The 21,857-nt window shown below is 42.1% G+C and overlaps 2 protein-coding genes across 5 annotated transcripts; both read right to left on the bottom strand.

Moving 5' to 3' along the window:
* Nucleotides 1–8: 8 nt before the first annotated feature.
* cracr2ab (calcium release activated channel regulator 2Ab) lies at nucleotides 9–13,766 on the bottom strand. Of its 4 annotated transcripts, XM_064939371.1 has the most exons (18): nucleotides 13,329–13,766; nucleotides 11,976–12,087; nucleotides 11,371–11,563; nucleotides 10,784–10,930; nucleotides 5,876–5,966; nucleotides 5,569–5,664; nucleotides 4,914–5,101; nucleotides 4,677–4,748; nucleotides 4,474–4,522; nucleotides 4,225–4,307; nucleotides 3,182–3,716; nucleotides 2,596–2,734; nucleotides 2,105–2,186; nucleotides 1,808–1,922; nucleotides 1,584–1,685; nucleotides 969–1,045; nucleotides 665–743; nucleotides 9–586 (listed from the first exon to the last, which is right to left on the bottom strand). In XM_064939371.1, exons 1-18 carry the CDS (start codon nucleotides 13,554–13,556, stop codon nucleotides 578–580), a joined length of 2,397 nt encoding a protein of 798 aa, XP_064795443.1. In that variant the 5' UTR covers nucleotides 13,557–13,766; the 3' UTR covers nucleotides 9–577. The 4 variants fall into 4 exon arrangements, 2 of the variants coding, with proteins under 2 accessions (XP_064795443.1, XP_064795444.1); XM_064939372.1 differs by lacking the exon at nucleotides 9–586 and having other exon boundaries at nucleotides 650–796; XR_010451842.1 differs by lacking the exon at nucleotides 9–586 and having other exon boundaries at nucleotides 664–743; nucleotides 914–1,045.
* A 4,430-nt stretch (nucleotides 13,767–18,196) lies between these two features.
* Nucleotides 18,197–21,857, bottom strand: ccdc59 (coiled-coil domain containing 59). The gene is made up of 4 exons (XM_064939369.1): nucleotides 21,682–21,857; nucleotides 20,927–21,296; nucleotides 18,745–18,853; nucleotides 18,197–18,641 (listed from the first exon to the last, which is right to left on the bottom strand). The coding sequence occupies exons 1-4, from the start codon at nucleotides 21,824–21,826 to the stop codon at nucleotides 18,474–18,476; spliced, it is 792 nt and encodes a 263-aa protein (XP_064795441.1). The 5' UTR covers nucleotides 21,827–21,857; the 3' UTR covers nucleotides 18,197–18,473.

The raw sequence follows: 21,857 nt of genomic DNA, 5'->3' as shown, positions 1-21,857 counted from the left end.
TCAAATAATTAGATTTCACATCAGTATTTTAATCAAATTTATGACAATCATTATTTTGTAAGGAACTACCAACTTAATCAAGCTCTTATTTACATATCCATTCTGTGTTTTGATTAACAACATAATCACAACTAAAGAAAAACAGTCATTCTATACATTGAAATGATTGATCCACTTTTTAAATTGACCAAATATACCATTAGTTCTACAGTAGAACACATGTCTATTGCTCATAACAGTCAGGAGGTCCAAATAACAACAGAAAAAGGGTTGTAATGTCGACTAGAGCTAAATCCACAAGGATCCAGCTCAACTGGGCTCTTTGCCTTTAACAAAACAGGTACTGAAAGAAGGGCCGTCCTAATTTGAGACATTGATTAACAAATGTCCATAAAGTTAGGATTTGGCTCCGAGAGCACAGAGAAAGAGTTAGATTGAAGAGTTCCTTCACTTGTCATCAGGAGTCTCTAGCCATTCCAAATGCTCTCTCTCTCTATTCTGTCAGAGTTCCTTCACTTGTCATCGGGAGTCTCTAGCCATTCCAAATGCTCTCTCTCTCTATTCTGTCTGAGTATCTTCACTTGCATTCTGTCAGGCTTCACTTGTCTTCTTAGCCATTCCAAATGCTCTCTCTCTCTATTCTGTCTGAGTATCTTCACTTGCAGCAGGCTTTCTTCTTGACGGGCAGGGCCTCCAGTAAGACAGACGTGTCTCTCACCCGATCCTCCTGCTCTTTCAGCACTCTGGACACACAGACAGAGGCATTGACATGTCACACACTGTCCCCAAATTGACTCTGGAGAAAGAAGGATGTATTTGGAGATTTGAGTTCATCTGAAAGGATTAGCATCCATACAAAATTGCTATTCTAATTGATCAGAGGGGGAGGTGGGAACATTAACATAGCTTATACCTGTCCAATTCATTCAGATCTGGATACCTAGGGGCTGACCCTCTCCCTCCCTTACCTGGCCAGGTGGATCATGGCCTCTGTCACGTTGTAGCCGGTGTAAGCACTGACCTCATAGAATATCACACGGGTGTCCTACAGGGGAGAAGAGACTCAGGTCACTGGTTGTCTAATGTTGTAGGATGTTCATTTGAGCCAAGTTGGAAAATAATCCTGCAGCGACAGGAAATGTTAATTAATGGCCATTTTATTTTTTGGGGGTGCCAGCTACTGGCCCTCCAACACCACCTCCATTAGCATGTGGTCTCCCATCCAGGGACTGACCAGGACCGACCCTGCTTAGCTACAGAGGCAAGCTAGCAGTAGGATCCACGATGGTATGCTGCTGGCAAGTCAAACATTTTTACGTGGAAATTAAACTTTAGAAGATTTTTTTATACCTTGAATATGCTACACGTTTACATTTCCTGCTGTGCAAGAAAATTCCTGCAACAGGATGGTCAAATTAAGATATGGCATCTGTAGAGGACCTACAGATGGCAATAGTGACAGCTATGCGAGGTCTCGTCCATATTTATAGACAGAGATTTCCCCCACTCTGTGTTGGTCGTTCAGTTCTTGAGATAAGTGTGCTATAGGATGATACATATGAGTCCCTAAACGGAGAACTCACGTGGGCCAGAGTCTCTGCATCTTTAAATGGTACCTCCCTCTCAGACGTCACGTCCATCTTGTTGCCCAGGAGCAGGATGGGAATGCCCACTCCCGCAGCCTCCTGGGAAAACAGAGGTCAATCAAAGGTCAGGCGTCTGCTTAAAACGTTCAGATAAAAATAAACTGGAGAACAAACAATTAGTCGTCATGTCCTGTCTGGCCAAAGGCCAAATGTGAGCTGACCTGGACGTTGATGAGCCAGGGTCGCACGGCCTTGAAGCTGTCCAGCAACGTGATGTCGTACATGACCACCACGCCGTCTGCCTTACGGAAGAACTGCTTGGTGATGCTGCGGTACCTGTAGCCAACACAGAGAAAAGTTACAACTGGACAAAATGGAACCCTGTTTATGCTTTGTTGTCATTTAATTCACATTCTCAGACTATCATCCAGGCAAAAATAACACATCACATTCTTAGCTACTGTTACCTATTGGTGAGGTTTTGGCAATACTATTTTCACTGGTCCGTGGCCACTCACCTCTCCTGCCCGGCCGTGTCCCACAGCTGCATGGCTACCTGGGTGTTGTCCAACATTAGAGTCTTCACACTGTAGTCAATACCTGTGAGGAATAGCACTGAACTGGTTATTAGGGTAAGAGGAATACACAGCAATAATGTAGCATTACATCCTTTCATTAATGAACACTAGAGGGGGTAGTTGAGCTATTCATCAAGCTTCATGCTTTAGGTAATTGTCATTCACAGTCAAAGCAGTGAAATCAAACAAGCTGTCCTATAATGGGGAACCAAGGGGATTCAGAGGAGAATTAAATGGATTCGATGTGACATAATCTGCGGTGGTACAATGTGTACCGGGGGTTCATAGACTGGGAGTGTGACTTTACGAGCCCTTTCATGTGATGCTGCTTTGCCCTTCAATCTTCTGATAGTAACACACACACACATTGCATTAACACACAAAAGGTCCGTGACACCCGTGGTACACAGTAATGTGTTGTCGGCTCTCACCCACAGTAGCGGGGCTGGAGGGGTGGAAGCGGCCGTCACAGAAGGTGCGCAGCAGGGAAGTCTTGCCCACACTGGAGTTGCCCACCAGAACCACCTTAAACAGGCGGTCTGGGGCAGGCACGGCCCTCTCCTTCACCCTCTGGAGGGATAGGCAGAGAAAGAGGTCAACAGAATGATATTTTCAATTGATTGCATATTGAAGAGCTTTGGAAATGATGTTGATCACTTAGATGAAGGGTTTTAGTTCTGATGCTTGACACAATGACAATAGATTTGATCTTATTTTTCCTTTATTTAACTAGGCAAGTCAGTTAAGAACAAATTCTTATTGTCAATGATGGCCTAGGAACAGTGGGTTAACTGCCTGTTCAGGGGCAGAATGACAGATTTGTACCTTGTCAGCTCGGGGATTTGAACTTGCAACCTTCCGGTTACTAGTCCAACGCTCTAACCACTAGGCTACCCTGCCGCCCCTGTCCTACAACAGCAGGGTCTTCAACCCCTTGCAGGGTTGGGTTCAACTTCATTCTAACTCAGTAATTCCAAAGTGAATTAAAATACAATACATGAATAGAGATTTGCTCACATTTTGGGTCTCCTTGCCGACGGGCTGTCCTCGAGGTGACGAGGGGATATTTCTGATTCTGCTGAAACTACCTCGGTGTTTGAAGGGGGACACTGTCGTGACCGGGACAGGTACAGGAACAAAGAAGATACTACTCTCCAGATCTTCCTTCCCTTTAGCCTCTTCCTCCTCCTCGTCTTCCTCACTGAGCTGGTGCAGCAGGGGCTGGGGCCCTCCATGAAGCAGGTGGGGGAGGTGGTCCTCCTCGATGGAGATAACCCGACGGAGAGGCCACCCATCTGGGGGACCATCCAGCCCATCGCCCCCAACCTCCGGCTTACTCTGGTACTCTGTATGCCTGTCCCTTGCGTTCTGGGTGGGGGCGAGGGTCTTCTCTGACTCGAACTTGGAGAGCCTCTCCTTCACCCTCACCCCCTGCGCCTCCATCTCAACCACTTGGGTTGGAGACGAGGTGTTGGAGTCGTGGTAGCCGTTGGCCAGGCCGTAGTTGGTTTTCGGCGAACGTGGTGGACAAGCGGTGTCAACATCGTCCTCGCTAGATGAGGAGGGGGAGGAGACAAAAGAGATTTGAAGGTATTCTACTGGCAGCGCATCAAGGAACTCATAGGAACCCCCATTGTGGGTGAGGAGTGAGGCTCTTTGGAGACAAGAGGAAGAAACAGAGGATATCGGATGAAATGTTGCCAAGGCACTTTCACATTAGTCTCTCGTTACCAAGCATTATCATTAAATGGTAACTCAAAATGGTTCTGGGTGCTGCCATTACTGTCAAGAGCAGCGCAGAAGTCACTACATTTAAAATATATTGTTAGTATATTATATTGCAAATACACTCCTTACGCTGTAAAGCACCTTACATTAAATTGACTCATTTGGTGCCTTGGCCTCAAAAACAAATTTTTTGATTGCACATCCTGTTTCTCCTCTTTAATCCAATGTTGATTTGAATCCTGTTTCTGACGGACATAAAATCAGTTTCCTTTCACACACACGACAAGACTGGTTAATTATGTTCAGGGCACTTCTAAAGGAAATGACCTCACCTTTTAACCGGCTGCTGGCTGGTGTCCGCAAACAGATTGACCAAGCCGGCTCTCTGCTTCTGTTTGAGGGACTTCCTGGGGTTCTGGAAAGCAAAGAGAACACAACAGAATGGAATATCATAGAAACATTTTTGTTGTTGTCAATGTCCATATAATGTGGAAATAAATGTGCCTTTGGCTTGAATATGTCTTATCATTCAATAATCGCCACAAAGGTAACAGTCAAAATATCATGAGTCGAGAACTCACCACAGCACAGTATATGTCTCGCTCATCTTTTAAATGTTTGTTCATCTCTCTGGATAGATTTTGCAAGGAGAACAAAAAATGATAAGTTGTCAAATTAAATGTATAACATGCATACTGTGTGTGTGTGTGTGTGTGTGTGTGTGTGTGTGTGTGTGTGTGTGTGTGTGTGTGTGTGTGTGTGTGTGTGTGTGTGTGTAACCTACCTGAGAAGGTCTAGTTGTTTCATCAGGCTCTGTTTCTCTCTCTGTAGTCCCTCAGTGACTCGGTACATTTCCCTGAGCAGAGAGAGACAGTCACCAAAGCTGAACCACACCTGGACAGTAATCTAGTGAATGTTAGCTGTACTAGGAGTGACATGTCAGAGCCACAGATGGAACGTTTGTGTGATGTCTAGGTGAGTGAGTGTGTTTGGTCATTACATAGTGGTAATATTAACCCACATCTCTCTCTCCTGGTGCAGGCGGGAAGCCTGGTCCTGCAGCATGGTCAGTTGTTCCTGGGCCAAGGACAGTTCCTGACAGGTGCTCTCCAGCTCTCTGCTCAGTTCCTCGTTGGTCATCTTCAGCTTGACATTCTCCACCCGGCTCTCCTGCTGCTCACTGCTCAGGTCGCGACACTGGAGATCCAACTGGGAGGGGGGGGGTCAAAGGGTAATATTGTTAGGGAGACATGTATTCTATCACAGCCTCTTTGTGTCTTTTACTTTATCTGCACCGAAAACACAAAGACTGAAATCAAGAAGGGGGATTAGCCCCGCAGGAGACCAGAGGTGGCCAACCTTCCCCCTGGAGAGTTACAGGAGCCCCGGATGGTATCATTTCTGGAATGTTCCAAAAACTTCTTAAAGTACAAGGTTGACAACAAATAACGCATACAAAAGTAACATGATCTATTCACGTAGCTAACTAGCTGTCAAAAGGCATCAACTCACCATGGAGCTTATTCTTAATGTTTGTCGATAGGCGACCAGAGTGAGGACAAACATTTTCAGGAATAAACATGGGGAGTGAAAACATTGTTTGTTGGCAACCTTGTTATTTACTACATTTTTGGAACAGATTCCTGTTGGAACGTTCCACAAATGATGTCACTCACCCTCCTCTGTTTCTGGAAGAGCTGCTCCAGCTCTCTCTCCTTACGGGACAGCTGGTGCTCCAGGTCGTCACTACGAGACTGGAGACGCTCAGAGTCCTGGAGGAGAGACGGGGACAGCACATTAGGATAGGAGAAATTAAACAGAAATACAGTGCAACACAACCTTGTTGAGTCCATTGGGTGACTTGTTTAAGGGTATATAGAAGGGAGGGATCCAGCAGGTGTCTAGAGTTTGGTGTTAAGAGACACAGTCCAGGTCTGGGAGAGGGTCTCAAGTCATTTAAACTAACTAATCAACTATATGTACCTGGAGGAGCAGCCGGTCCTTCTCGCTTTTCATTTGTTGCTCCATTTCTTCATACAGACCGCGGATCTCACTGTCGTGTGTGGCTGCCTTCCTGCATGTATGGGGGAGAATGGATTTAATACATCTAGATTTAATAACAACTAAATAACTACTTAACCAGATGCTGTTTACAAGTGGTAGGTTTGAGAGTGATTATAGTTCATTCTGTTTATGTCATAGCCTCACAGGTGTGACTAATTGCTAATGTTAATTCATCAAGCCTTCTCATTGGACAACTGACTAATTAACAGAACAGTTGGCATGTATGTAAACCCTGTTTCTCTTTTAGGTGGCCACCCATGGGAGGTGATGCAGTCCAGGGGTATGGTGGCTCCTGGGAGTAATGGAGGGAAGAGATGGATGTCTGCCTCCCGCCTGTGATTTGTGAATGTGTTAGTGGGCCAGAGATGAGCCACGCTGAAAAGGTGAACTTGTGAAACCGTTCCTTAATTTATTAAACGTTTGAACATGTATTTTTGTTGTCTGCTTCTACTTCACTCTGCCTGTTCAACCCAGAGCCAAAGAACTGGTCACATTGCATTTAGTCTACTGCAGTGCTTTTCCATCTGTAGCAACACAGACTGGTACATGCACGGACCAGCACACTGTCTGTGTAGATACAGATGGAAAAGAACTGCTTTTGGAATTTTGCATTCCTTTAACATTCCGCCACCTTATTAAGCAACCAATTAGTGAGAGGACTGAAGTTGTCTTAAGTGGTACCACACAGTACCATGAGAACAATGCATTAGTATTACCAAACACAACGGGGACCACAGCCATACAAATACCTAGCCAGCTAGTCATTGTCTATCATCAAAGGTAGTATAGTGTACATTGTTTCAGGGGAGAAAAATACATTCTCATCTCTGTCTACATGGCAGCCAATTCCTCAGGCCCTTTTGAGAATATGATCTCTGAGCTTAGCGGTCTATTGAAAGGGATAATTGGGGCATTATGGTAAACCCACATAGAGCTCTGTGTCTACAGGCAGAAACAAACACACAGGCTAGTTTTTCAAACACAAATTTGCATCCTGTAGCACAAACTCAAAAGTTCTGGGACACAAGTCCATGGAGAATACAAGCAGCACCTCCCATCTGCCCACTGTACTGAGGCTAGGAAACACTGTCACCACCAATAAATCTAAGAGAATTGATAATTTCAATAATCATTTTAACACAGCTGGCCATGCTTTCCACCTGGCTACCCCTATCCCAGTCAACTGTGCTGCACCCCCCACAGCAACTCGCCCAAGCCTCCCCCATTTCTCCTCCACCCAAATCCAGATAGCTGATGTTCTGAAAGAGCTGCAAAATCTGGACCCCTTCAAATCAGCCGGGTTAGAGAATCTGGCCCTGTGCAACTGGGTCCTGGACTTCCTGATGGGCTGCCCCCAGGTGGTGAGGGTAGGTAACATCTCCACCCTGCTGATCCTCAACACGGGCCCCACAAAGGTGCGTTCTTAGCCCTCTCCTGTACTCCCTGTTCACCCAGGACTGCGTGGCTATGCACACCTCCAACTCAATCATCAAGTTTGCAGACGACACAACAGTGGTAGGCTTGATTACCAACAACGACGAGACGGCCTACAGGGAGGAGGTGAGGGCCCTCGGAGTGTGGGGTCAGGAAAGTAACCTCACACTCAATGTCAACAAAACAAAGGAGATTATCGTGGACTTCAGGAAACAGCAGAGGGAGCACCCCCCTATCCACATCGACGGGACAGTAGTGGAGAGGGTAGTGAGTTAAGTTCCTCGGCGTTCACATCACGGACAAACTGAAATGGTCCACCCACACAGACAGCGTGGTGAAGAAGGTGCAGCAGCGCCTCTTCAACATCAGGAGGCTGAAGAAATTCGGCTTTACACCAAAAACACAAACTTTTGCAGATGCACAATCGAGAGCATCCTGTCGGGCTCCAGAAGGCAAGGTCAGTACAGGTGCCTCAAAGCAGGGACCGAGAGACTGAAAAACAGCTTCTATCTCAAGGCCATCAGACTGTTAAACAGCAATCACTAACATTGAGTGGCTGCTGCCAATATACTGACTCATCTCTAGCCACTTTAATAATGGAAAAATGTATGTAATAAATGTATCACTAGCCACTTTAAACAATGCCACTTTATATAATGTTTACATACCCTACATTACTCATCTCATATGTATATACTGTACTCTATACCATCTACTGCATCTTGCATATGCCGTTCGGCCATCACTCACTCATATATTTTTATGTACATCTTATTCATTCCTTTACACTTGTGTGTATAAGGTAGTTGTTGTGAAATTGTTAGGTTAGATTATTTGTTAGATATTACTGCATGGTCAGAACTAGAAGCACAAGCATTTCGCTACACTCGCATTAACATCTGCTCACCATGTGTATGTGACCAATAAAATGTGATTTGATTTGACCCTCTCTTTCTAAAATGATCTGCCGAAATTGTTGCAACCCCTATTACTAGCCTGTTCAACCTCTCTTTCGTATCATCTGAGATGCCCAAAGATTGGAAAGCTGCCGTGGTCATCCCCCTCTTCAAAGGGGGAGACACTCTAGACCCAAACTGCTACAGACCTATATCTATCCTACCCTGCCTTTCTAAGGTCTTCAAAAGCCAAGTTAACAAACAGATCACCGACCATTTCGATTCCCACCATCGAATCCCATATTCTCCGCTATGCATCGATAAGAGACAATACTGTGCAGCCGTATTCATCGACCTGGTCAAGGCTTTCAATCACCACATTCTTATCGGCAGACTCAACAGACACGGTTTCTCAAATGACTGCCTGGTTCACCAACTACTTCCCTGATAGAGTTCAGTGTGTCGAATCGAAGGTCCTGTTGTCTGGACCTCTGGCAATCTCTATGGGGGTGCCACAGGGTTCAATTCTCGGGCCGACTCTTCTCTGTATACATCAATGATGTTGCTCTTGCTGTTGATGATTCTCTGATCCACCTCTACGCAGATGACACCATTCTGTATACTTCTGGCCCTTCTTTGGACACTGTACTAACTAACCTCCAGACAAGCTTCTATGCCATACAACTCTCCTTCCGTTGCCTCCAACTGCTCTTAAATGCAAGTAAAACTAAATGCATGCTCTTCAACCGAACGCTGCCCACAACTGCCCGCCCGTCCAGCATCACTACTCTGGATGGTTATGACCTAGAATATGTGGACAACTACAAATACCTAGATGTCTGGTTAGACTGTAAACTCTCATTCCAGACCCACATTAAGCATCTCCAATCCAGAAATAAATCTAGAATCTGCTTCCTAATTTGCAAGAAAGTATTCTTTGCTCATGCTGCCAAACATACCCTCGTAAAACTGACTATCCTACCGATCCTCGACTTTGGCGATGTCATTTACAAAATAGCCTCCAACACTTTACTCAACAAATTGGATGCAGTCTATCACAGTGCCATTGGTTTTGTCACCGAAGCCCCATATACTACCCACCACTGCGACCTGTATGCTCTCGTTGGCTGGCCCTCCCTTCATACTCGTGACCCTCGCTTCATACTCGTCGCCAAACCCACTGGCTCCAGGTCATCTACAAGTCTTTACTAGGTAAAGCCCCGCCTTATCTCAGCTCCCTGGTCATCATAGCAACACCCACCCGCAGCACGCGCTCCAGCAGGTATATCTCACTGGTCACCCCCAAAGCCAATTCCTTCTTTGGCCGCCTTTCCTTCCAGTTCTCTGCTGCCAATGACTGGAACGAACTGCAAAAATCACTGAAGCTGGACACTCTTATCTCCCTCACTAACTTCAAGCACCAGCTGTCAGAGCAGCTCACAGATCACTGCACCTGTACATAGCCCATCTGTAAATAGCCCATCCAACTACCTCAACCCATACGGTATTTATTTGCTCCTTTGCACCCCAGTATCTCTACTTGCACATTCATCTTCTGCACACCTACCACTCCAGTGTTTAATTGCTATATCGTAATTACCTCACAACTATGGCCTATTTTATTGCCTTACCTCCATTATCTTACCTCATTTGCACACACTGTATATAGACTTTTTTCCTATTGTGTTATTGACTGTATGTTTGTTTATTCCATGTGTAAATCTGTGTTGTTCTTTGTGTCAAACTGCTTTGCTTTATATTGGCCAGGTCACAGTTGTAAATGAAAACTTGTTCTCAACTAGTCACCTGGTTAAATAAAGGTGAAATATATTTTTTTAAATATGAAAAAAAAACAGGTTCAACGAGTAATATGGAATTTATGTCTGGAGGAGTTGACTTGATAGAACCTCGCTGCATTCATTCACTGAAGGCCTGTATCAACCTTTTGAAGCTATTAACTACTCAGTGCTTTCAACTTGCATGTAAAATGACTACTTTCAATGGGATAGAATCCTGAATCAAACGTTATTTGTTCTACAATCTGGTACACAAACAGACCTCTATAGCAAAATAGACCATAGATCTATCACATGGGTTGGAACTGAACAGGCTATTGTCAGTTCTATGAATCAATGACTGCTGTTTGAACTGAATAATTACACTCTGATGAGCTGCAATCGAGAAGCCGAAGACATACTGGACGTGCATTTACAAAGCTGCAAGCTGTTACTACTGTGGTTTAAATGGCTGTGGTTGCAGTCCACTAAACAGTCACAGTGAAGGTATCACACATAATGATCACATAATCATGTCTAAATGCCAAAGGGACAGTTTCTCAGACACAGATCAAGTGTTGTCCTGGACTAAAAAGCACTTTCAAAAGAGATTCTCCCTTGGCAATGCTTTGTAGTCTGGGACGAGGCTTAATCTGTGTCTGGTAAACTGGCCCAGGGAGTAGCAGTGACAACAAAGAGAGGAGGTACTTGTGGTCTCCAACCTCTGGAGGGCGCTCTCCATCTCCCTCCTCTCCTCTTTGGCCTCTTTGATCTGGAAGGTGACTCTGGCCAGGAATTCCTCAAAGTTCGACAGGAGGTGAGGCTCGTCCCTCCTCAGCTGGACCCACAAGCTGCGCACCTCGCCTGGACTGGAGGAGGGGGGGGGAGGAACAGACAGACAGAGGGTAAGAGTTCTGATAAAACTACAGGGACCGGTCACATTCAACTTACCGGTTGACCTCCACTATATCAGAAACCATTGGAATCACTGTAAAGACACAGGGGTCCAAAAGCGTAGAGGGGTGGTGCCCAAACAGTTCTGTACACCATGAACCAGCGAAAGCCATGACGGGCAAGTTGAAAGTTCAACCCCACACTTTCAGTGCCAAACAGTTCTGTACACCATGAACCAGCTAAAGCCATGACGGGCAAGTTGAAATTTCAACCCCACACTTTCCAAGATAAGGCAACAACCCCAAACAAAGATATTTGGGGAATACATACAAGGTGCAATATTGTAATGTTGCATATGTAATATTGTATAGTAATAAAGTAAGTAATAATGTGAGGTGTGGTTAACTCCACCCACTCCTGGAACACGTTGCTGGCCCCTAGGCTCTCCAGCAGCATACAGAAGTGACTCTCCTCCTCATCCTCCCACCCTCCAGTCAACCTCTCATCCCATTTGCTCTGGTATAGGGCTTCTGAGAGCTTCCTAGAAGTGGGGAGGGCGGGTGCTGCATCCTCGGCTACAGAGATCCTCCGGTTGTGCAGGAACTGACCTGGAGACAGAGCAGGAAGCATAAGCATCACCAGCAATATGTCGTAACATCAGTTTGAATTACAAATCAGGGGGTGTTTCAATTTTGAAAGTGCCCTGCACTCACAATTATCAAGTTTCTGATGGTTGTGAAAAGAGAACTCAAGTTTAAGTTTGTAAGTGCATTTTATACAGAGTACAACCTATCCTTACCTGGGTGAGCATCTACTCCCTGCCAGCTAGGAGATAAATGAATCTATACCTTATCTTTGTCACGTTTGAATGTGGTCCCTCACTCCATTGATCTCAAAACATAAGTTATTGAACCAAGAGTAAACCATGAGATATACAGCAGATTGTCCCTTGGGGATGAATAAAGTCATATTGAATTGAAATTGAATGTAGGGAGATAAAGAGAAAAATGGGGAACTCACTGAATCCTGATGAGAACACTTCGAGGGTGAGGTAGCCGTTCTGGTCAGTGTTCAGGGAGTCAAAGACATTCTCCAGTTCTTCAGCAGTGAGGGGTAGTTCTCTGTGAAGCCTCTGTGGAACACAGACACGCACGCACACACACACACACACACACACACACACACACACACACACACACACACACACACACACACACACACACACACACACACACACACACACACACACACACACACACACACACACACACACACACACAAAAAAAAAGAAAGCCATTGAATAGAACATGGGAGTGATTAACTGAGTTTACACTATTATTGTGGATTTCATATTGTCAGTGCCATTGGTGTGGTCAACGCTAGACCTGATTGCAAAAAGGGACGGGAGAATATTGGCACGGAAGGTATAGGCCATATGATTGTATTCATTAATAGGCAATTACATGTTACATTATCCTTAGATAATGCACACGTCAACATCACCATTTTCCAGGTGATTCTTCTGTTAGCCTTTTAAAGCATTTTCTATGAACAACAAATGTACAAAACACTATCCCCTCTAAGCCCGGACAACAACAAAAGCCGTCTCTTGTTCATTTCAAAACAGCGCTTGAGTGAAATACAAAAATGATGTGTTTAAGTGTGTGCAATGCACCTGTTTCTGATGGAAACCCATCCAGTGTTCCTGGACACAGTGATCAAAGTTGCCGTGCTATTGAGTGGCTGCTTCAGTGAGCAGGTGGAGAGGTTCTCGATATGAAAACCTCTGAATGGTTAATGAGGTAGAGAACCATAGCACAAAGCACCTCCTGCATGTCACACTGTCCTCTGGTTATCTCATGGTTGTGAGAGACAGCATCATTTGTGTGTGTGTGTGTGTGTGTGTGTGTGTGTGTGTGTGTGTGTGTGTGTGTGTGTGTGTGTGTGTGTGTGTGTGTGTGTGTGTGTGTGTGTGTGTACCTTAACCCTTGAAATGAACTTGTTTGTTTGTCTAGTTTTGATTTACATTTGTCAACTAATGTGAATTCAACAAAACATGTCACTATGTCATTGAATTAAGGTTAAAATACGAAATTCCATTTGTTGATTACTTTTTTCAAATCCAATTATTTTCCCACATTGATTCAACGTCATCAAATTACATTTTTTGGTTGAAATGACGTGGAAACAACGTTGATTCAATCAGTTTTGCCCAGTGGGTTTTGACATAATTCCCATAATTGTCCCTCTGTCAAAACGATTATCTAAGCATGGCTGCATCAATGGGGTAGACATCTATGTCCATAACATCTAAGTTTGTAACAAGTGTAAAACTGAGGCAAAACAAGCCCCCCCATCGCCCCCTCCTCGAACCCTCATATCGGTGCGTGTGATGAAGCCTTTGCCCTCCACATCGCAGGTCTGGAAGAATTCCTTGGTCTTATCCAGCATGGCGATGCTTCCCCAGTCAGAACCCCTCCTGTCTGAACTCTTCCTCATGGGGACAGCTCCTCCTCTGCCCTTGGCCTCAGACTCCTCCATGTCACTAGATATACTTCTGCAGAGTATTCTGGTGGCTCTGAACAAGGTAGGATCAGACATGGCTGTCTCACTCCTCGGCCTGGCCGGTTTGGGTCATGGTGAGCGATGAGACCAGGCACCACAAGTCAGTAGTGATGAGGCCACAGAGACTGTCTAGGAGTTTTCATATCTCAGTAAATGGTCTGTCTAGGAGTTTTCATATCTCAGTAAATGGTCTGTCTAAGAGTTTTCATATCTCAGTAAATGGTCTGTCTAGGAGTTTTCATATCTCAGTAGTTTTCATATCTCAGTAAATGGTCTGTCTAAGAGTTTTCATATCTCAGTAAATGGTCTGTCTAGGAGTTTTCATATCTCAGTAAATGGTCTGTCTAGGAGTTTTCATATCTCAGTAAATGGTCTGTCTAGGAGTTTTCATATCTCAGTAAATGGTCTGTCTAGGAGTTTTCATATCTCAGTAAATGGTCTGTCTAGGAGTTTTCATATCTCAGTAAATGGTCTGTCTAGGAGTTTTCATATCTCAGTAAATGGTCTGTCTAGGAGTTTTCATATCTCAGTAAATGGTCTGTCTAGGAGTTTTCATATCTCAGTAAATGGTCTGTCTAGGAGTTTTCATATCTCAGTAAATGGTCTGTCTAGGAGTTTTCATATCTCAGTAAATGGTCTGTCTAGGAGTTTTCATATCTCAGTAAATGGTCTGTCCAGGAGTTTTCATATCTCATAAATCTCAGTAAATGGTTTTCATGGTCTGTCTAGGAGTAAATGGTCTGTCTAGGAGTTCTCATATCTCAGTAAATGGTCTGTCATATCTCAGTAAATGGTCTGTCTAGGTGTTTTCATATCTCAGTAATGGTCTGTCTAGGAGTTTTCATATCTCAGTAAATGGTCTGTCCAGGAGTTTTCATATCTCAGTAAATGGTCTGTCTAAGAGTTTTCATATCTCAGTAAATGGTCTGTCTAGGAGTTTTCATATCTCAGTAAATGGTCTGTCTTTTTCATATCTCAGTAAATGGTCTGTCTAAGAGTTTTCATATCTCAGTAAATGGTCTGTCCAGGAGTTTTCATATCTCAGTAAATGGTCTGTCTATGAGTTTTCATATCTCAGTAAATGGTCTGGAGTTTTCATATCTCAGTAAATGGTCTGTCCAGGAGTATTCATATCTCAGTAAATGGTATGTCTAGGAGTTTTCATATCTCAGTAAATGGTCTGTCTCTAAATGGTCTGTTTTCATATCTCAGTAAATGGTCTGTCTAGGAGTTTTCATATCTCAGTAAATGGTCTGTCTAGGAGTTTTCATATCTCAGTAAATGGTCTGTCGAGGAGTTTTCATATCTCAGTAAATGGTCTGTCTAGGAGTTTTCATATCTCAGTAAATGGTCTGTCTAGGAGTTTTCATATCTCAGTAAATGGTCTGTCTAGGAGTTTTCATATCTCAGTAAATGGTCTGTCTAGGAGTTTTCATATCTCAGTAAATGGTCTGTCTAGGAGTTTTCATATCTCAGTAAATGGTCTGTCTAGGAGTTTTCATATCTCAGTAAATGGTCTGTCTAGGAGTTTTCATATCTCAGTAAATGGTCTGTCAGTAGTTTTCATATCTCAGTAAATGGTCTGTCTAGGAGTTTTCATATCTCAGTAAATGGTCTGTCTAGGAGTTTTCATATCTCAGTAAATGGTCTGTCTAGGTTTTCTGTCTAGTAAATGGTCTGTCTATTTTCATATCTCAGTAAATGGTCTGTCTAGGAGTTTTCATATCTCAGTAAATGGTCTGTCTAGGTTTTCTATCTCAGTAGTTGTCTAGGAGTTTTCATATCTCAGTAAATGGTATGTCTAGGAGTTTTCATATCTCAGTAAATGGTCTGTCTAGGAGTTTTCATATCTCAGTAAATGGTCTGTCTAGGAGTTTTCATATCTCGTTAGTAAATGGTCTGTCTAGGAGTTTTCATATCTCAGTAAATGGTCTGTCTAGGAGTTTTCATATCTCAGTAAATGGTCTGTCTAGGAGTTTTCATATCTCAGTAAATGGTATGTCTGTTTTCTATCTCAGTAAATGGTCTGTCTAGAGTTTTCATATCTCAGTAAATGGTCTGTCTAGGAGTTTTCATATCTCAGTAAATGGTCTGTCTAGGAGTTTTCATATCTCAGTAAATGGTCTGTCTAGGAGTTTTCATATCTCAGTAAATGGTCTGTCTAGGAGTTTTCATATCTCAGTAAATGGTCTGTCTAGGAGTTTTCATATCTCAGTAAATGGTCTGTCTAGGAGTTTTCATATCTCAGTAAATGGTCTGTCTAGGAGTTTTCATATCTCAGTAAATGGTCTGTCTAGGAGTTTTCATATCTCAGTAAATGGTCTGTCTAGGAGTTTTCATATCTCAGTAAATGGTCTGTCTAGGAGTTTTCATATCTCAGTAAATGGTCTGTCTAGGAGTTTTCATATCTCAGTAAATGGTCTGTCTAGGAGTTTTCATATCTCAGTAAATGGTCTGTCTAGGAGTTTTCATATCTCAGTAAATGGTCTGTCTAGGAGTTTTCATATCTCAGTAAATGGTCTGTCTTGTTCCCAGGTTCCTGGGAAGAATAAAAAGGAAAGACATTAGAATATAACCTTAAATCTGTTTGAACCATGATGATTACAGAGAGCATCACAATGTTTTCTTTTTAGATGTATATGCTCTCATAAGTCATTGTTTGGCTGCATTTAAACAGGCAGCCCAATTTTGACATTTTTTCCACTAATTGTTTTTTCGACCAATCACATCAGATCTTTTCACATCAGATCTTTTTCAGAGCTGATCTGAATTGTCAAAAGACCAATTAGTGAAAAAATATCAGAATCGGTCTGCCTGTCTAAAAGCAGCTTTTGAGATGTGTGTCATGTTGGTAGTGTGTTGTAGGCTAGTAATGCATGAAAGCAGAACTCTTTCTGTGATGAAAGTCTCTTATCTGTGTGAAAGATGACAGGAAAGGAGATAGTTGTTACTCAATAGTAACACTATGAGAAAAGTTCGGTCTTGAACCACGTGTCAGCAGCCGGATAGTCCTTTGGGTATAAATTCCCTTTTCATAAGTTGAGACTTTCATCCTAGCTAACATGCTGGGAAGTATGTAAACATAACGGCTTATCTTAATACCGAAGCACACAATCCTCACAACTATGTTAATTCCTGCATACCTTGGACTACAGTCTAGACATTGTGAATAAAAACCACTCAATGAAATTCTCTTCAGGTTAGGGAACACTGAATATTAGCAGTCGGTAGGCTTACTGCATCTTCTAAACACAGAAGTATTACAGTCTGTGCTCTAGAGAGTAACATCCTTGAGCTGCTATCAGTCTATTGCTAATCTGCACCCTGAGCTGCTATGTTTTTCACTACATTGTAAAGCAGGGCTACAGTTAACCACAACAAATTGGGGGGGAGGAAGTGGTTATAGCGGGTAGGGCTTCTGTGGAAATGGCTAACGTTAGGTGTGGGTGACAGCATCATGGGCTTCAAATCAAGACCAATCAGACTTGAACTCATGAAGTCTGTACAGTGGCAGTTTTAGTTAAGGTAGAAAAATAACATGACATGCTCTGTAGGTGTTGACTAATGTGGGTAACATTATTCACAAATGAATACATACCATACGAAACGCAACATATCATCCAAAATGGAGTGTCTCTGATTTACATACAGAATAATACGAAATGCTCTGAGACCGGGTTGGTAGCTGATAGCCTATCATATTACAAAACACTGTATTCCACTTTGGGACCAGGATGTCCATCTGCCTTTTACTCATCTAGCCAGACCAAGAAAGAATGTAGCATCCCATTTAGAAGGAAATGTCAGTTTGGTTAGTTCTCATTAGAAAGAGCATATCCAACATAAATGGCAACAGTAGGATTTTTGTTTTATTTAACCTTTGTTTAATTAGGCATTAATTATGTATAAAACCTTCAGAATCTAAAAAAGCAATACTATAATTTGTGCAAGATGTTTGTTGCCCTTTCTGACAAAATCGAAACTAGTGTGTGTGCTTGTCACCATGTATACAATTTTTAAACCGATAGTGTGTGAAAATATGTATAGTTTCTTACTCCTATATGATCCATAAATATGTTCACATAGGCAAGTTCATGCATTCGGTATTGAGTAAAATAAGCTAGCAAATTAATTATCGGATAAGCAAAAGAAAAACACTAATAACTTACCTTTTTATATCCAAAAGATTAAGATATTAGCCCTGAAACTTTCAACGTGGAACCAAAATACAGAAAGCGATGATCGCACTTCCTATTTAGGAAGTTCTTGCCTCTCAAACGACGCTTTGAAAAGTAATTCGCATACCATGTGATGTCATGGGGCAGTCGCCTGAGGGGATTTAGGGTTCGAGTTCTCACTATTAATCACCACTTCGGGTCGACAGAGCTCCCGTTAAATATCAACATGCAACAGGTAATTAGTACTATTAGAATGACAGCGACAGTGGAAGGGCAGCATGGACATCAAAAGACTTGTGCGTGACACATAATCTGTAACTATGACAACGCCTGGGCAAGGAGGTACACGGTGCCGTCCAAGGGGTGTCCAGGACACGGTCTCTATTTTGTCCCGCTACAAATTAAACACTACATTTGTAACTCTCAATTCTGCAGTCTACTTGGATCAACACTAGCTTTAGTTTTTGGTGCACTCATATATAGAATAATAAACCAGACTTCGCTTACAACCTTTTATTAACATTTAATAGAAATGGTTACTATTTGAAAGGAATACTTAAATATTTTACAAGAACAACTCATCTCACAAATGCCACCTTGTGGTTCAAAATGTAAATAAACCGCTAAAAAGTCTGAAAATCTATTATGATACAATCTATTCAAAGTGGCAGTTCACAAAATAAGAACAAGACTCATCTATGATATAAAACCATCACAGTAAGAGTCAACTGTATATTTGCTATTTGAAGCCTTCGACATCCATTTTTCTGCGTCATTATCCCGGTCCGGTCCCTTGAATCTTCTGGAGCAGGTATTCCATCTGTAGGTTCAGGTTGGGCTGCCCCTTCTTCGTCTTTTTGCTCAGCATCTGAAATGTCTCCATTTTCTTCTGTTTGTACTTCTTGATAGCTTCTTCTTTCTGCTCCTTGTTCTTCAAAAACTCCTATATGGAGGAAAAAAATACCACTCGTTGAGAACAGTCCAACACTTTTGACCTGCGATAGTACTTTTCTGAGGGCTTTAACTGAGAACGTGAAAAACTATACCTCTTTCTTACTCTTCTGCTTTTCTTTAACACTTTCAAACTCCTCTTTTGTTTTCTGATAGGAAGTCTTCCTCAGCATTTTCTTTTTACTCCGGTTACTCATGGGTAGACTGGAAAACAACGACACATTAACATGTTGCATTGGAACTCCTTCAAGTGGTTGGCCTTGACTGCAACGACATTTCGCACAAAGCATTGCCACACTTCATTGACAGCAATTCCATTTTACACAGCACACTGCAAATGGATAATGCATTTACATTTTACACAGCACACTGCAAATGGATAATGCATTTACATTTTACACAGCACACTGCAAATGGATAATGCATTTACATTTTACACTGCAAATGGATAATGCATTTACATTTTACACTGCAAATGGATAATGCATTTACATTTTACACTGCAAATGGATAATGCATTTACATTTTACACTGCAAATGGATAATGCATTTACATTTTACACTGCAAATGGATAATGCATTTACATTTTACACTGCAAATGGATAATGCATTTACATTTTACACCGCAAATGGATAATGCATTTACATTTTACACTGCAAATGGATAATGCATTTACATTTTACACTGCAAATGGATAATGCATTTACATTTTACACAGCACACTGCAAATGGATAATGCATTTACATTTTACACAGCACACTAAATGGATAATGCACTGCAAATGGATAATGCATTTACATTTTACACATTTTACACAGCACACTGCAAATGGATAATGCATTTACATTTTCAGCACACTGCAAATGGATAATGCATTTACATTTTACACTGCAAATGGATAATGCATTTACATTTTACACTGCAAATGGATAATGCATTTACATTTTACACAGCACACTGCAAATGGATAATGCATTTACATTTTACACAGCACACTGCAAATGGATAATGCATTTACATTTTACACAGCACACTGCAAATGGATAATGCATTTATTTTATTTTACACTGCAAATGGATAATGCATTTACATTTTACACTGCAAATGGATAATGCATTTACATTTTACACATTTTACACAGCACACTGCAAATGGATAATGCATTTACATTTTACACATTTTACACAGCAAAAATGGATAATGCATTTACATTTTACACAGCACACTGCAAATGGATAATGCATTTACATTTTACACAGCACACTGCAAATGGATAATGCAAATGGATAATGCATTTACATTTTACACAGCACACTGCAAATGGATAATGCATTTACATTTTACACAGCACACTGCAAATGGATAATGCATTTACATTTTACACAGCACACTGCAAATGGATAATGCATTTACATTTTACACAGCACACTGCAAATGGATAATGCATTTACATTTTACACAGCACACTGCAAATGGATAATGCATTTACATTTTACACAGCACACTGCAAATGGATAATGCATTTACATTTTACACAGCACACTGCAAATGGATAATGCATTTACATTTTACACAGCACACTGCAAATGGATAATGCATTTACATTTTACACAGCACACTGCAAATGGATAATGCATTTACATTTTACACAGCACACTGCAAATGGATAATGCATTTACATTTTATGCACACATTTACATTTTACACGGCACACTGCAAATGGATAATGCATTTACATTTTACACAGCAAATGGATAATGCATTTACATTTTACACAGCAAATGGATAATGCATTTACATTTTACACAGCAAATGGATAATGCATTTACATTTTACACAGCAAATGGATAATGCATTTACATTTTACACAGCACACTGCAAATGGATAATGCATTTACATTTTACACAGTACACTGCAAATGGATAATGCATTTACATTTTACACAGTACACTGCAAATGGATAATTCATTTACATTTTTTGCACAAACTGTTTACTCCAAACCAGATTAGCAAATTGTAGTGTCACATACACATATTTGGCAGATGTTATTGCGGGTGTAGTGAAATGCTTGTGTTCCTAACTCCTACAGTGCAGTAGTATCTAACAAGTCACAGCAATACACACAAATCTAAAAGCAAAATAATGGAACTAAGAAATATATCAATATTAAGACAAGCAATGTCAGAGTGGCGTTGACTAAAATACAGTAGAATAGAATACAATATATACAAATGAAATGAGTAAAGCAGTATGCAAACATTTAAGTGACTACCTGTCATTCTTTGAGGCCGCAACTGCTGGAGTGGGCTGTGGGGCAGAGTCAGTCTTGTCAGAGGAGATGTGCTCTGCAGGGTCTATGGCTGTAGCTAGGTCCGTGGGGGCTTCATTCACAGCCATGGGAGCTGCTTCCTCCTCTACTGGACCACCTCCGCCAGCCATCCTAGCTTTGGTTCTGTTGATTCTGTTCGTCTTAACCTCATTCCTCAGTTTCTCGGCCTCAGCCTCGTAGAGATGCCTCAGATGTTCGGGGTACTGTTCTGTATATTGGGTTTTGACCTCAGTGTTCTTCCTCCTCTCCTTCCGTAGCAGTTTGTTGTATTCATGTTTCACTTTCTCCTTCCTTTTGAAGGCAAAGCCCTGGCCTGAGGAAAGAGAGATGTTTATGGTTCAAGCATTAATGTATATCTGCAAAAACACTGTTTGTTAACTTACACAAACATTTAGCCACCCATGTAGCTAAGTTCGTTTATTGGCTAATTGATCAAGGGGGGGGGGGGGGGTCTTCATAGATTAATCAGGACCTTTATAGATTCCCCACTTCTACAGTTATCCTGGCACTCTACATATTGAATGATTTCATTTTATACAATATACATTAACTGCAATTCTAAACACACTTTAGATAGCTAGATAGGCTAGCTTAGCCTGGTTGCCGTCTCTGTTCAGCTAACGATTATATTCCAGTGGCAAGTTAGCTAGCTAAAGTGACTGGAACTCAGACTATGGCTGGCAAGCGAGCTGAGCTACCTTCTCCAATACTGCCGTCGAATACTTTGTGCTCAGAGACCCACTTCTTCTTGCCCCCTGGTCGATTGTAGGGTTGGTTTCTATTGGCACGTTTTCCGTCAAATGTGCCCTTGGTCTTCATTTTCTGCTGTGCTGGTGCTGCCATTTCACGTGTTTACGTCACATGTGCTTTTCGT

This window comes from Oncorhynchus masou, chromosome 27, assembly GCF_036934945.1.
Source record: "Oncorhynchus masou masou isolate Uvic2021 chromosome 27, UVic_Omas_1.1, whole genome shotgun sequence".
Lineage (NCBI taxonomy): Eukaryota > Metazoa > Chordata > Actinopteri > Salmoniformes > Salmonidae > Oncorhynchus > Oncorhynchus masou.
Note: the sequence above shows the minus strand (reverse complement) of the source record. Positions and strands in the feature narration are given on the sequence as shown.